The sequence below is a fragment of the Arvicanthis niloticus genome, chromosome 24, assembly GCF_011762505.2.
Source record: "Arvicanthis niloticus isolate mArvNil1 chromosome 24, mArvNil1.pat.X, whole genome shotgun sequence".
NCBI classification, from domain to species: Eukaryota; Metazoa; Chordata; class Mammalia; order Rodentia; family Muridae; genus Arvicanthis; species Arvicanthis niloticus.
Window position 1 is genome coordinate 13,064,974 of NC_133432.1, and position 13,286 is coordinate 13,078,259.

Genomic DNA, 13,286 nt, shown 5'->3' on the forward strand with positions numbered 1-13,286 from the left:
AGAGCAATTAGGTCCACGGCCTCATGCGTTTAAAATTACAACCACGAATTGTCATCAAAGCTTCAGATCCTTGGAGGTAAGTAGGTAAGGATGAAGCAGGTGTGTTTAATAACTCCACTTAGCAGGTAAAAAAGTCTAAAATGCACTGCATCACTCCTCAAGTGTCTGCTGAGCGCTCAGTAAGCTAAACCGCACTCGGATGCTCATGTCCGTGTGTCTGCACGGAGAGGACTAAGATCCACTTAGCACTCTTCTACCAGTACTGCCTACAACTCATTCTGAAAGTTTCTATCTAGTACTCCACTGCAGAGTCACCTTCTGCATCAACACTCCGGCTGTCTGAAATTATGGGGAAAAAGGAGTAACTTAGCCCCGTTTCTCCGTATTGGTGCGCCGGAGATCCGGTCTCCCCCTAAGGGTAACGACAGGGAGGCTGAGAAGGGTGGAACTTTGAGCGGTTATCATTTTCCGTACGTTCTTACTGCTGTACCCGCTCCAGGGAGTTAGCACTTTGTACCCACCGTCCGTGACCGGGGTGGGCCTGGGGCCAGAGTGCTCCGGGGCCCTGGGAGTTCCCGGGGTCCTAGGCGACTGGGAGGGCGGGAGAGTGGCGGAGGTGGCCTTGGTGGAATTGAGATCCTCCTTCGTCACTGCCGGGGTGGCCACGACCTGGGTGCTCGAAGAGGTGCAGCAGTTTAGGAGCACCAGCAGGAGCGGCGGGAGACCCCGAGACCCCATGGCCTAGCTGAGAATCCCGCGCCGGGGATCTCGGCCTGTCTGTTGCCGGGCAACAGTCACAGCCGAGCGCTAGGCATTACGGGAAAGGGCTCCGGAGGCCGAGCTAGTCTGCAGGAGAAGGTGGGGCCTGAAGTCAGACCAGCGGGGATGGGCTTAAGGCCCGACGATCGCGAAAGGGGCGGGAACTGGGACTGGGCGGGGCAATAGGTGGAGTCTGAGCTGGGCGGAGGGGCGGGGCCGGGACCCGTGGGGGCGGGGCCAGAGACTGCTCTTTCTAAAGCCCTCTGAAAACAGGAAGGTGTAAACTTCTGTTGTGTGACTCTGGGGTCTGCGTGGCTGTTTCAAAAATGCCGGGCAGTGGTGGCACACGCCTTTAATCCCAGCACTTAGGCGGCAGAGGCAGGTGGATTTCTGAGTTCAAGGCTAGCCTGGTCTACAGCGTGAATTCCAGGACAGCCAGGGCTACACAGAGAAACCCTGTCTTGAAAAATCAAAAACCAAAAAAAAAAGTCGATTCCTAGCTACAGCCTCATGGAATTCGGCAGTCAGTGAAGACTAGGGCGGAGCCTAGAAGAGAGTATTTCTAATAAAAGACCCCCAGCGCATGTTTAGAAGCGATTTGGTTTCTTTAAGTCACGTTGTCACCATCCTTGAATTTCTTACCCCATGTCACACTTTCTTGCCTTTAGATACATCGCAAGAGGTCGCCAGACCCCTTTTATCCACGTATTTATGATAAGAAACAAAAGAATTCTTAACTTTTAGGATCTTTCTGTGTCAGCCTGAGTAACCTTGAACCCAAGGCAGTCCTATCTCAGTGCCTCATGACAAGCATGCACCACCGCATCCGACCCTTTATGCTTATATCATTTGGAATGTTCTCATCTTTTTTTCGTGTGCGTGCGTGTGTGTGTGTGTGTGTGTTGGTGGGGGGAGCATGTGAGAGAGAACGCAGTCTGTGGACCATGCTGGCCTCTTAAAACTCAGAGAACCGCCTGCCTCTGTCTCTGCCTCTGCCTCTGCCTCTGCGCCTCTCCGCCTCTGCGCCTCTCCGCCTCTGCCTCCTCTGCCTCTGCCTTCCAAGTCTTTTTTTTCTTCTTCTTCTTCTTTTTTGTAAGGCTTAATTACGTATTTTTTGTATATGGTGTTACGTCTGTCTGTATGTACACCAGAAGAGGGCACCAGAGCTCATGAGACTACAGTCATAGACAGTCGTGAGCTGCCATGTGGGTGCTGGGAATTGAACTCAGGACCTCTGGAAGAGCAGCCAGAGCTCTTAACCCTCCAGCCCCTCCTCAAGCCTTACAGCCCCATGCTTCGAACCATTCATTCCGTGAAAAGTTCTGGAAGTCCTCTTATCCAATCTCAAGCCCTGATGGCCCCCAAGTAATTTTTTGACATTTGACTTCTTTAAAACTCAAGGTGTAGACTGCATCTGCTCATACCTTAGGGACACTGGGGACTTGTTTGTTAGGGTTTTTTTTTTTTTCCATCATAGTTCAATGAGTTCATCTAGGGGCTAGAGAGATGGCTCAGCCATTAGGAGTGCTTGCTGTTTGCAGAGGACCAGGGTTCAGTTCTTAGCACCAGCACAGTGGCTTCCACCTGTAACTCCATCTCTAAAAGATGCAAACCGTCGTCTGGCCCCTGCGGGGCACCTGCATGAATGTGTGCACCCAAATAAAAGCACAAATCTAAATGTGACACTTCCATTATTCAAAACTGAATAAAATAACCAATATAGTCACCTATGCCAGAGCTGCTTCCCAGTCAACATTTTTATTGGCAACAAGTATCAAATTGAATTGTTCATTCATTTACTGGGTAGTAGAATTTGGTTTAGTTTTTAGTTTTCAGTGGTTTTTAATGGAAGCCACTCTAATGGGCTCACTATAGACTTTTAAGTGGACCTGTGTTTTCGTTTCTCTTGGACGCCCTTCCTAGGAGTATGCTCTATGGTCGTGTGTTCCTAAGTTTATAAGAAACTGCCCAACCTTTCTCCAGAGCCACTCCCCAGTGTTCTTTTCCCACCAATCAGAGTCTGCCAGCTCCAGTTTCAGATGTTAGACAAGCTCAACTTCGTCTTCAGTTTTGTTTTGACTAACTTGATGGGCCTATGGCGGTATCTCATTGTTGGATAATTTTTTTGTAAGTCAGGGTCTCTCTCTCTCTCTCTCTCTCTCTCTCTCTCTCTCTCTCTCTCCAAACTCACTATGTAAATAAGAATGACTTGAGCTTATCATCTTCCCAATCCCTCCTCCCAATCAATGGGATGCCAGGTGTACATCGCCATACCCAGTGTAAATGACCCTAGAGACCCAACCCAGGGCTTCATGCATCCTAGGTAAGCACTCTGCAAACTGCACCATATTCCCAGCCTTGGTTTTTATTTTGTTTTGTTTTGTTTTTGAGACAAAGTCTTTTTTTTTTTTTCTTTTTTGGTTTTTTCTAGACAGGGTTTCTCTGTGTAGCCCTGGCTGTCCTGGAATTCACTCTGTAGACCAGGCTGGCCTCGAACTCAGAAATCCGCCTGCCTCTGCCTCCCAAGTGCTGGAGACAAAGTCTTACTGTCTATCCCTCTGTCCCTTCCTCACCAGCCTCCCCTAGTGACGGAACTGCAGGTGTGTGCATCTTCAACCTACAGTTGGCTCTTAATTCTCCATCGACGCGCAGTGGCCCACTGACTTTGTAGTTCAATTCTGAGCTACCAAAGCACACGGTCTGAAGCCAGGTGTAGTATAGAAGATACTTGGAATACTCAGGCACAAGAACAACAGTCCCAAGTTCAAGGCTACCCTGAGCCACATAGAAAGAGCTTGTCGGAAAGAAAAAGGCAGGAAGGAAGGGAATATAATTCCAGTACTCCAGAGATGATGGCAGGCACGAAGATCCGGAGTTCAAGGTCAGCTTCAGCTGCATAGCAAGGTCAAATGGTCTACACGGACTGGAAATCGAGCTTCAAAATGGAATCGAGCTAACCTTATCCCCCTTGCGATCTACTGCTCTTTCCTTCCCGACTTTATTATGGGGGTGGGCTTTGAGGTTTCAGATACTTAAGCCCAGGTCAGTGGCTCAAGATGCAGAACTCTTGCTACCTCTCTAGTACCATGCTTCCTGACGTGTCAATTTAGACTACACCTCTGAACTGTATATTTTCCATTATAAGAGTTGCCATGGTCATAGTGTCTGTTCACAGCAATAGGACACAACTTTTTTTTTTTTTTTTTTTTTTTGGTTTTTTGAGACAGGGTTTCTCTGTGTAGCCCTGGCTGTCCTGGAACTCACTCTGTAGACCAGGCTAGCCTCGAACTCAGAAATCCGCCTGCCACCGACCGGCGACACTGAACTTCTTTACAAATTAAAAAGGAAGACTGGATAATGACACCCCCCACCCCCCAGTCACTGGCTCGGGGCTGGTGAGATGACTCAGCGGTTAAGAGGGTTAAGAGCACTGACTGCTCTTCCGGAGGTCATGGGTTCAAATCCCAGCAACCACATGGTGGCTCATAGCCATCTGTAATGAGATCTGATGCCCTCTTCTAGTCTAGGTAATCTGTCACCCCCTTCTGGGATCCATGAACATTGCACACATCACACACACACACACACACACACACACACACACACACGTTCACAGAAAAACAAAAGTAAAAAGCAAAAGTTCAGAACATGCTTTTTAGAGCAGTGCTTGGGTTAGAACCTCCTACTTCTGCCACCTGTTACTAATGTGACTGTGGAAGTGCTCTGTGTCCTTAGATTCCTGTAACAGTGACAGTGGTAAAATGCGGCGTGGCATGGCACTTGTCACTCACTAAGCTTTCAACAGGCTTGAGAATATTATGGAGTTCCACAGCTGGAAAGGATAGGTGCAGGCAGATGAGAGTCCACATAAAACTAAAGAAAATGTAATAATTGCCTCTGAATGAAGTTGGCAGCTGCGGTTCTGAACCTTACACTTCCACCTTCGACCTGCAGGTGGTAGCATTCATCATTAAAATTATTCATCTCCAAGGGGAAGAAAAACTATTTTTTTCATTCCTTCCAGTTTATTTAGCAAATGTTAACTGAGCACCTAGTAGGTGAGGAGAACCAGTGAGATCACAGTAGTCAAAAACAAAAGCAAAAAAAACAAAACATTTAATGGTCAGGGAAATAGCCCAGTGGGCCAAAGTGCTTCTTGCCAGGCCTAACAACCAGAAAGCTCCGGCCGCAAGACCCACAAGTTGGAAATCAAGAATGGAATCCTACAAGTTGTCCTCTGAGCCCCACCCCACACCTCCCCCCAATATAGAAGAAATACAAGGGTTTTTTGTTTTTTTGTTTTTTGTTTGTTTTTCAAGACAGGGTTTCTCTGTGTAGCCCTGGCTGTCCTGGAACTCACTCTGTAGACCCGGCTGGCCTCGAACTCAGAAATCCACCTGCCTCTGGCTCCCAAGTGCTGAGATTAAAGGCGTGCGCCACCACTGCCCGGTGTACGAGTTTTAAAGACACTTCAAACTTACCATGGACAAGGGCTCTAGAGTCTTCTTTCAGGGAAGATGAGGGGTCCCCCAGAAAAATTACTCAGTTGAGCAATGTTAGTTTGACTCACAGCCTTAACTGGGGTTCTCCCTCAAAAATGCTTTTTTTTAAACCTACAAAAAAAATCTGCAGAGGACATTATTTACTGTAACGACCTGACCTGCTCTGTTCAGGGTTTAGCAAGAGAGAGAGTGGGGGGAAGAAGGGGAAGAGACGTGAAGAACAGAGACAAGCCAGAGGATCTGTAGTCAAGTCTCCTTTACTGTCTCCACCACACACACACCTACTACTACTACACCACACCACTACAAGGAAATCCTGGGTATTTATAAGCACAAACAGGAGACCATAGGTGAAAACATTTTACCACATGCACCATGCATCTGGGGGTCACTAAACAGCAAAACAAGCTATGTGGGATAAACAAGATGTTTGTCAGAGTTGCTTCAGCTGTTGTAGGCTGTTGAAAAACAAGTCTCTAATCAGGGTATATGGCTCCAGATGGCTGCAAAGTTGATAGCTGCTTTCTTGCCACTTTCTGATTAAAGTCGGCTCCCAACAATTTACTATGACTTTTGCTTTTATGTTTGGTTTGATTTGTGTTTTTTTGAGACATGGTATCTTGCTATAGCCCTGGCTGTCTGGCAACTTACTATGTAGACTAGGCTGGCCTCAGATTCACAGGGCTCCACCTGCCTCTGCCTCTGGATTACTGGGATCAAAGGTCTTCGCCACCACACCTGGCTAGCTTCACCACATTAACTGTTTGGGCTTTGGCAAGCTGAATACCTTTCTGAGGTGCGTTTGTGTGAGTCATAAATGACAGTCGGGCTCCTCACTCTTCTGTTGTCCCTGGAAATTAACAGTAAGATCTATTAACTGACAAAGAACGGGACTGGGGGGTGAAGGAAAAGGGAATTTGAGAATTTCTTTCCAGTGCCATTGACTTGGATGTAAGAGACGATGTCTGGGTTGTGCAAAGAGAGGCAAGGACCAAAAGGAAAACCATGTGACTTCTCCACATGGTCCATCACTCTGCACCCCAAACAGGCCAAATTCTTTCTGTGAACCCCAGATGACCTATAGAAGTTCCTTCATCTTGCCCAACCTCACCAAGGTTCACTTCCTCATTTTTGCATTGAACTTCTGGCCCCCTCATACCTACCCACACCCCAACTCTACTTGAAGACAGGGTTTTCCTGTGTGAGACTATTCCCGGGAATCCATGAATGAACATGTACTCACCCTATGTGTGTGTGTGGGGGGGGGGGGGGAACCAGTGACACACTGAACTTCCAATCACCTTAGGTTGGAAGGCCACTAGTGACAGAAGTCCAACTTGGTGAACCAATGAGCTTTAATGCAGTTATTTATAGGAATATGGATGAGGGGTTACTTACAGACGCATAAATGACACAAAGACAGCTATATCACCAAGGCCCAACCCAGCATGGATGACAGCTCAAAAAGCTGAGACCCTAGAGCCCAGGACACAGCCTGTAGGCAGCTCAACAGATTAGAAAGTATCTTTCCAAGGAAACTCTAGTGACTCAACAGGCCTTCCTATTTATATATGCTTGGGGTTGGGGGGGGCGGAGTCTAGTGAATCTGGTCAGTTTTAGGAACTTCCTGAAGCTATTTTGAATTGCTTACTTCCTGACTTAATGAGCTTCTCTACAGGATGAAATGTTTCAGTTTAGACTATCTTATCACACACTCACACACACACACACACACACACACACAGAGAGAGAGAGAGAGAGAGAGAGAGAGAGAGAGAGAGAGAGAGCAAACATCTTGTCTTAAAATATCCTAGTGTTTTACCTACTGCTTAACATCCTGTGTTTTAAAAAAGTTTCCCTCCAAAATAGAAGGTTTTAATCTTGAGAGAAACTGCTGCAGTACACTAGATAGTCCGTCCAGTTTCAAACTCTCAGCAATCTGCCTGCCTCAGTCTCCTGAATGTTGAAAAGTTCTCAATCTCAACCACATGCATGCACATGAGCGTACACAGTCACACTTTGTTGTTATTCTTTGGGCACTGTCCATCTTGTTATTTGAGACAGGGTCTCTCACTGACTTAGAGCTTGCCAAGCAGTCAAAGCTGGCTGGTCAGTGAGGCCCAGGAATCTGCCTGTCTCAGTAATTACAAAACGACTTGTCACCACATCTAGGTGTCTAGCTTTGATTATGTAGGTTCTGAGACTCGAACTCTGGTCCTTATGCTGTAGAACCTTCTCCTCAGTTTCCATTCTCTATGTGACACAGAAGTCTTGGTTCAAAGGTTAAAGTTCTCCCCGTGCTGTTGGAGCTAGTCTTTATACTGTAGGCATCTCCTATGGACTCCTTGGGAGTGAGTATCTCTTCCTAGTTTTTGGATACAAGAATTTTCTTTTCTGGGTTGTCTTGTGGGTAGATTTTTGTTGTTGTTACTTTTTATTGATGTGCAGTTATTTGTGTATTCTTTGTGCACATGTGCCTGGTCCTTGAAGTTGGAGTTATTAATATAAGTGCTGGGAACTGAGCTTGGGTCTTCTGAAAGAACAGCAAGATCTCTTAGCCCCAGAGCCATCTCTTTGGTCCCTAGACAGGAACTCTTTCTTGACTGCATGCTCTATGAACATTTTTCTCTTCCAGCATTCAGAAAGCTGAGATAAGGGTTACTATGAGTTTGAGGCTAGCCAGGGCTACATAGTGAGGTCCAGGCCAGTTTGGGATACAGAATGAGATCCTGTCTCAAAAAACAAACAACAAAGCAAAGTAATCAAAAGGGGCCGGAGAGATGACTCAGTGGTTAAGAGCATTTGTTCATCCCAAGAGGACCCAGGTTCAGTTCTCAGCAGCCATGTAGCTGTTCATATCCATCTGTAATTCCAGTTCCAAGGCATCATGGAGATCTTATCCCTTCTTCTGACCTATTTGAGTACCAGGCCCACACTTGGCACATACATGCAGGCAAACTCTTATATTCATAGAAATAAAATAAATCCAAAATATTTTTTTTTAATTTCTTTTATATATGTGAGTACACTGTCCCTGATTTCAGACATACCAGAAGGGGGCATCGGATCCCATGATGGATGGTTGTGAGCCACTATGTGGTTGCTGGGAAATTGAACTCAGGACCTCTGGAAGAACAGTCAGTGCTCTTAACCACTGAGGCATCATTTGGGAGACAGCCCCCAAAACAATTGTTTTTAAAGGCCAAACAAAAAAGAAACAAAAAATGTTTCCCAAACCATGGCTTTTCTTCCTTCCTTCTACCCTTCCTTTCTCCTTTTCTCTTTTACAGTGGAGTAGGGTCAAGGCAGGTACGGGGCCTTGAAACAGGCTCTTATGCATGTTAGATAAGTGTTCGCTACCACTGAGCCACTTTCCCAGCCCTGAGGTTTGAACTTTAAAACAAACAACCAGAGCTAGTGGGATGGCTCAGTGGGTGGGATGGCTCAGTGGGTGGGATGGCTCAGTGGGTGGGATGGCTCAGTGGGTGGGATGGCTCAGTGGGTAGAGGTGCCTGCTGTCAAGCTTGACGACTTGATGGCAATCCCTGGAACACAAATAAAGACAGAAGGAGCCGAGCAGTGGTGGTGCACCGCTTTAATCCCAGCACTCAGGGGGCAGAGGCAGGGGGATCTCAGTTCAAGGTCAGCCTGGTCTACAGAGTGAGTTCCAGGACACAAAGAAACTCTGTTTCAAAAAACAAACCAAACCAACCAACCAAAGATGGAAGAAGAGAATCTACTTCCAGCTCTCCTCTGACTTCTGTACACATGACGTCACATATGCATGTGCCAAATAGGTAAGTAAATGCAATTTTAAGAAATAGGTTATGCCAGATGTGGAAGTGCACATCTTTTATTCAAGCACTGGCGGGGGCCGAGGCAGGCAGATCTCTGAGAGCCTGAGGCAAGGCGGTCTGTATAGAGAATTCTATGCCAGTCAGTGCTATATAATAAATCTGATCACACGAAGCACATTGAGGGTCAGCAAGATTGCTCAGTAGGTTGACACTTGACACATGAGCCTGATGATCTGAATTCAATCCCTGAACCCCACATGGAGGAAGGAGAAAACGGACACACTTACAAGCGCCTGTGTGAATGCACATGCGCACACCCTCTAAGTGTGTGAATGTGTTAAACAATAAATAATGATTCTAATAAAGGAATCTAATAAAGTTGAGATGGCTGATGGGGAAGAGCTTGATCTACAGTGGGAGTTAGCTCCCTGGGACTCACATAAAGGTGGGAGAGAACTAACCCCATATGCACCCCACACATGCACCCCACAATGCACCCCACAATGCACCCCACATATGCACCCCAAACATGTTCTCCTACACATGTACCCTACACATGTACCCCACACATGCACCCCACACATGCACCTCACACATGCACCCCAAACATGTTCTCCTACACATGTACCCTACACATGTACCCCACACATGCACCCCACACATGCACCTCACACATGCACCCACACATGTACCCCACACATGCACCTCACACATGCACCCCACAATGCGCCCCACATATGCACCCCAAACATGTTCTCCTACACATGTACCCTACACATGTACCCCACACATACACCTCACACATGCACCCACACATGCACCCCACACATGCACCTCACACATGCATCCCACACATGTAGCCCCACAATGGACCCCACACATGCACCTCACACATGTGGCCCCACAATGGACCCCACACATGCACCTCACACATGTAGCCCCACAATGGACGCCATACATGCACCTCACACATGTAGCCCCACAATGGACCCCATACATGCACCTCACACATGCACCCCACATATGCACCCCACACATGTAGCCCCACAATGCACCCCACACATGTAGCCCCACAATGCACCCTACACATGCACCTCACAATGCACCCACACATGCATCCCACACATGTAGCCCCACAATGGACCCCACACATGCACCCACACATGCATTCCGACACATGTACCCCACACAAACACCCCAAATGCACCCCACACATGCACCTCACACATGTACCCCACACATGCAGCCCACACATGCATCCCCACAATGCACCCCACACATACACCCCACACATGCATCCCCACAATATACCCCACACATGCACCCCACACATGCACCCCACACATGCACCCCACACATGCATCCCCATAATGCACCTCACACATGCATTCCCCACACATGCACCCCACACATGCATCCCCACACATGCACCCCACACATGCATTTCCCACACATGCACCCACACATGCAACTCCACACATGCACCCTCACAAAGTGGCCTTCTGACCTCTACACACATGCACCCCCACACGCATTATACACATTCATAATCATAGATAAAAATTTTAAAGGATTAAAAATCCTTTACCACCTGGAATTTATTCTCTCTTTCCTTCTTACTTCATTTTGTGGAATTTGTATATGAAGTCAAGGATCAAATTAACTTGATTTTGTTTTGACGCAGAGTCTCTCTATGTAGCTACCTTGAATTCTTGGTAAAAAAAAAATTAATATTGTCTATGTGTGTGTGTGTTTCCGCGCGTGTGCACACGTGCGTGCACGCGTGCATGTGCCATAATGCAGATACAGAGACCAGAAGACAACTTGCAGGTTCCAGGATTAAACTCAGGTCATCAGGTTTATCAGGAAGTGCATTTAAATGCTGAGCCATTTCTTAGCTCTGGTCTTGATGGTCTTGAACTTTCGATCTTCCTACTTCAGCCTCCAGAGAGTGGAATTACTGGCATGAGCCACAAAACCCAGCTTCCAGTTTAGATCTTCCCAAAGGGATGACTAACCTCCCTGAACCACCACCAAAAAAAAAAAAAAAAAAAAAAAAAAATAATAATAATAATAATAATAATAATAATATTTTCTTCCCACTGACTTAATTAAACAGTTACTTCAGCTTTTTTCGGGTTTCTTAAACTTGTGGCTTGTTCTTCCCTCTTCAAACCTCTCAGAGCACCCCAAAAAGCTTCCCTCCCTCTCACACCTGCCGAGGCTGTCTCCCAAGATTTCAGTTCAAGCCTGAACATCTGCTTCTCTAGCCTGGGCAGCTGTTCTCAGCTCCTGGCTTCTTCCTGGCAGATGACAGGAACATTTTTCCCCCCCCAGAGCAAATCAAGTCCTCCTTGATGTCTGGAGCAAACCTGCCTCCATCTGCCTGAGGTTCTCAGGCCTCAGCTTCTCCCACTTCTCTCTCGGCTTCCCTTTGAGTTTTCATTTTCTGCTTCATGTCAAAAGTCAGGAAACAGTCTCTACTTTCACTAGTCTATTTGGGGAGTGGGGGGGGGGGGGCTTGAGACAGTTTCTCTGTGTAGCTTTGACTGTCTTGAAACTTGCTCTGTAGACCAGGCTGGCCTCGAACTCAGAGAGCCACCTGCCCCTGCCCCCTGAGTGCTGGGGTTAAAGACTTTGGCTGCCAGCAGCTCATCTGACCCTTTTCCTTTCTTAAATTTTGAGTTTTTAATTAATTCGTTTATTTTGTAGGCAGAAGGGGCTGGGAGTAGTGTTTGTATAGCTTTCTGGAGGCCGCAAGTTCAATGCCAGCACCACCCAAAAAGGTGTGTGTGTGGTGGGGTGGGGAGGACTCGGTGAGATAGCTCAGTAAATAAGATTGCTGCCAAACCTGATGACCTGAGTTTGACCCCTGGGAAATAGTAAGAATTAACTTGGCAGAGGTAAATAAAAGAATGAAAAAGGTAGATCCACCTTGAGGGCAAGAGCCAACTTTCTTTTATTGGTCTGAGAAGGGTGGCCCTAGACCTATCCAGGAGACCCACCCACCGTACAGTACAGTCTGAGGTCAGTTTTCCTAGTTTAGAGTAGGAAGAGGAGGTGGGGATGGTTTCCTCCATGCAGAAACTGTGTCCTTAGGTCTCTGCCAGTTAAAACCCAGCAGAACAATTTCAGCTATCTCAAACCACTCAGACCCAGAGAATCCACCTAACTCACAGAATTACCTTTAAACCCAAGACCCGGAATGTATCAAAAAATCTGACCTTTATGTGTTATTTTAGGCTCCCAAATTCGGCCCCTGGAAGCGCTCCAAAAGAGAAACATGAGTGAACAGGTTGGATTTTGTGGAATGGCAGTACTTGTAACATTGCTGTGCAAGTCAGAACACTAGAAATCTAAACTCTGTGCAAATCTCATAGGAGACACAGTTGGACAGAAACAACCTCTAGGGGGATCAAACTGATTTTGCTAGACCGGGCTTGGTCACTGCAGGAACCAGGAATCCACAGGTTTAGAGTATACAGAATGCACGTGTCTGAAGGTCAGGACAGATCGAGGTAAAAAAAAAAAAAAAAAAAAAAAAAAAAAGGTGGAAGAAACTGGCCACACACCCAGCATTTTGTCCGCGCCCTTCAATGTAGGGCTTGCTGTAGCTGGAGCAGAGACTGAAGCCGGAAGTCAGAAATTTTCCCTCAGTGGTTTCTCAGCCTCAGAGGCACCTGTTCCCACTTCTCTATGCAAATAAGCAGAGAAGCTCCTCCCGCAGAGCCGCCTTTGTTGTAGGAACTTTGTTCTTGACACTGTTAGGGTAGCCATGGAAGCTGGTCACGTGGTGTGTCTGTCAGGTCGCTTTGTTTTGCAAGTCAAAGCCTGAGGCTTAAGTCCAAGGGGGAACTCCTGTGATTTGTGATCGATCTTCCCTTGAGTGCCGCTGGATTTTAGAGGGGGCTTCAATGAATATCACAGTTGGCTCTTCCCAAGAAGCCGAGATGGCCGCCCTCAGGGTCCCAAGCTTGCGTCCCACCTGCTCTGGAGCCCCGGTGGGCATCGGTTCCTCCTAACATTCTACACAATCTCAAAATCGCTTTCATCGGCTTGACACTAGTTAGGTCCTTCCTCTTTAAACCAATGACTATGACCCAGAGACTAGGATGCTGATTGGCCACGGCTGAGTCGTGTCTCCACTTTGCGGGTGAGTTGCCATATATGTGTACACAGGTTCAAGCGCATGTGCGCATGCATAGATATGTGTACAGAAGCAGAAGTT

General features: G+C 47.1%; 1 protein-coding gene across 2 annotated transcripts in view; it reads right to left on the reverse strand.

Annotated features, from left to right (window-relative positions):
* Nucleotides 1-837, reverse strand: part of Tctn1 (tectonic family member 1) — a 28,246-nt gene extending 27,409 nt beyond the window's left edge. For both annotated transcript variants that reach the window (XM_076922756.1, XM_076922755.1), the window contains exon 1: nucleotides 522-837. In XM_076922756.1, the coding sequence (XP_076778871.1) occupies nucleotides 522-738 (217 nt within the window). In that variant the 5' untranslated portion in view covers nucleotides 739-837. The remainder of the gene's footprint in view (nucleotides 1-521) is intronic.
* Between the last annotated feature and the right edge of the window lie 12,449 nt (nucleotides 838-13,286).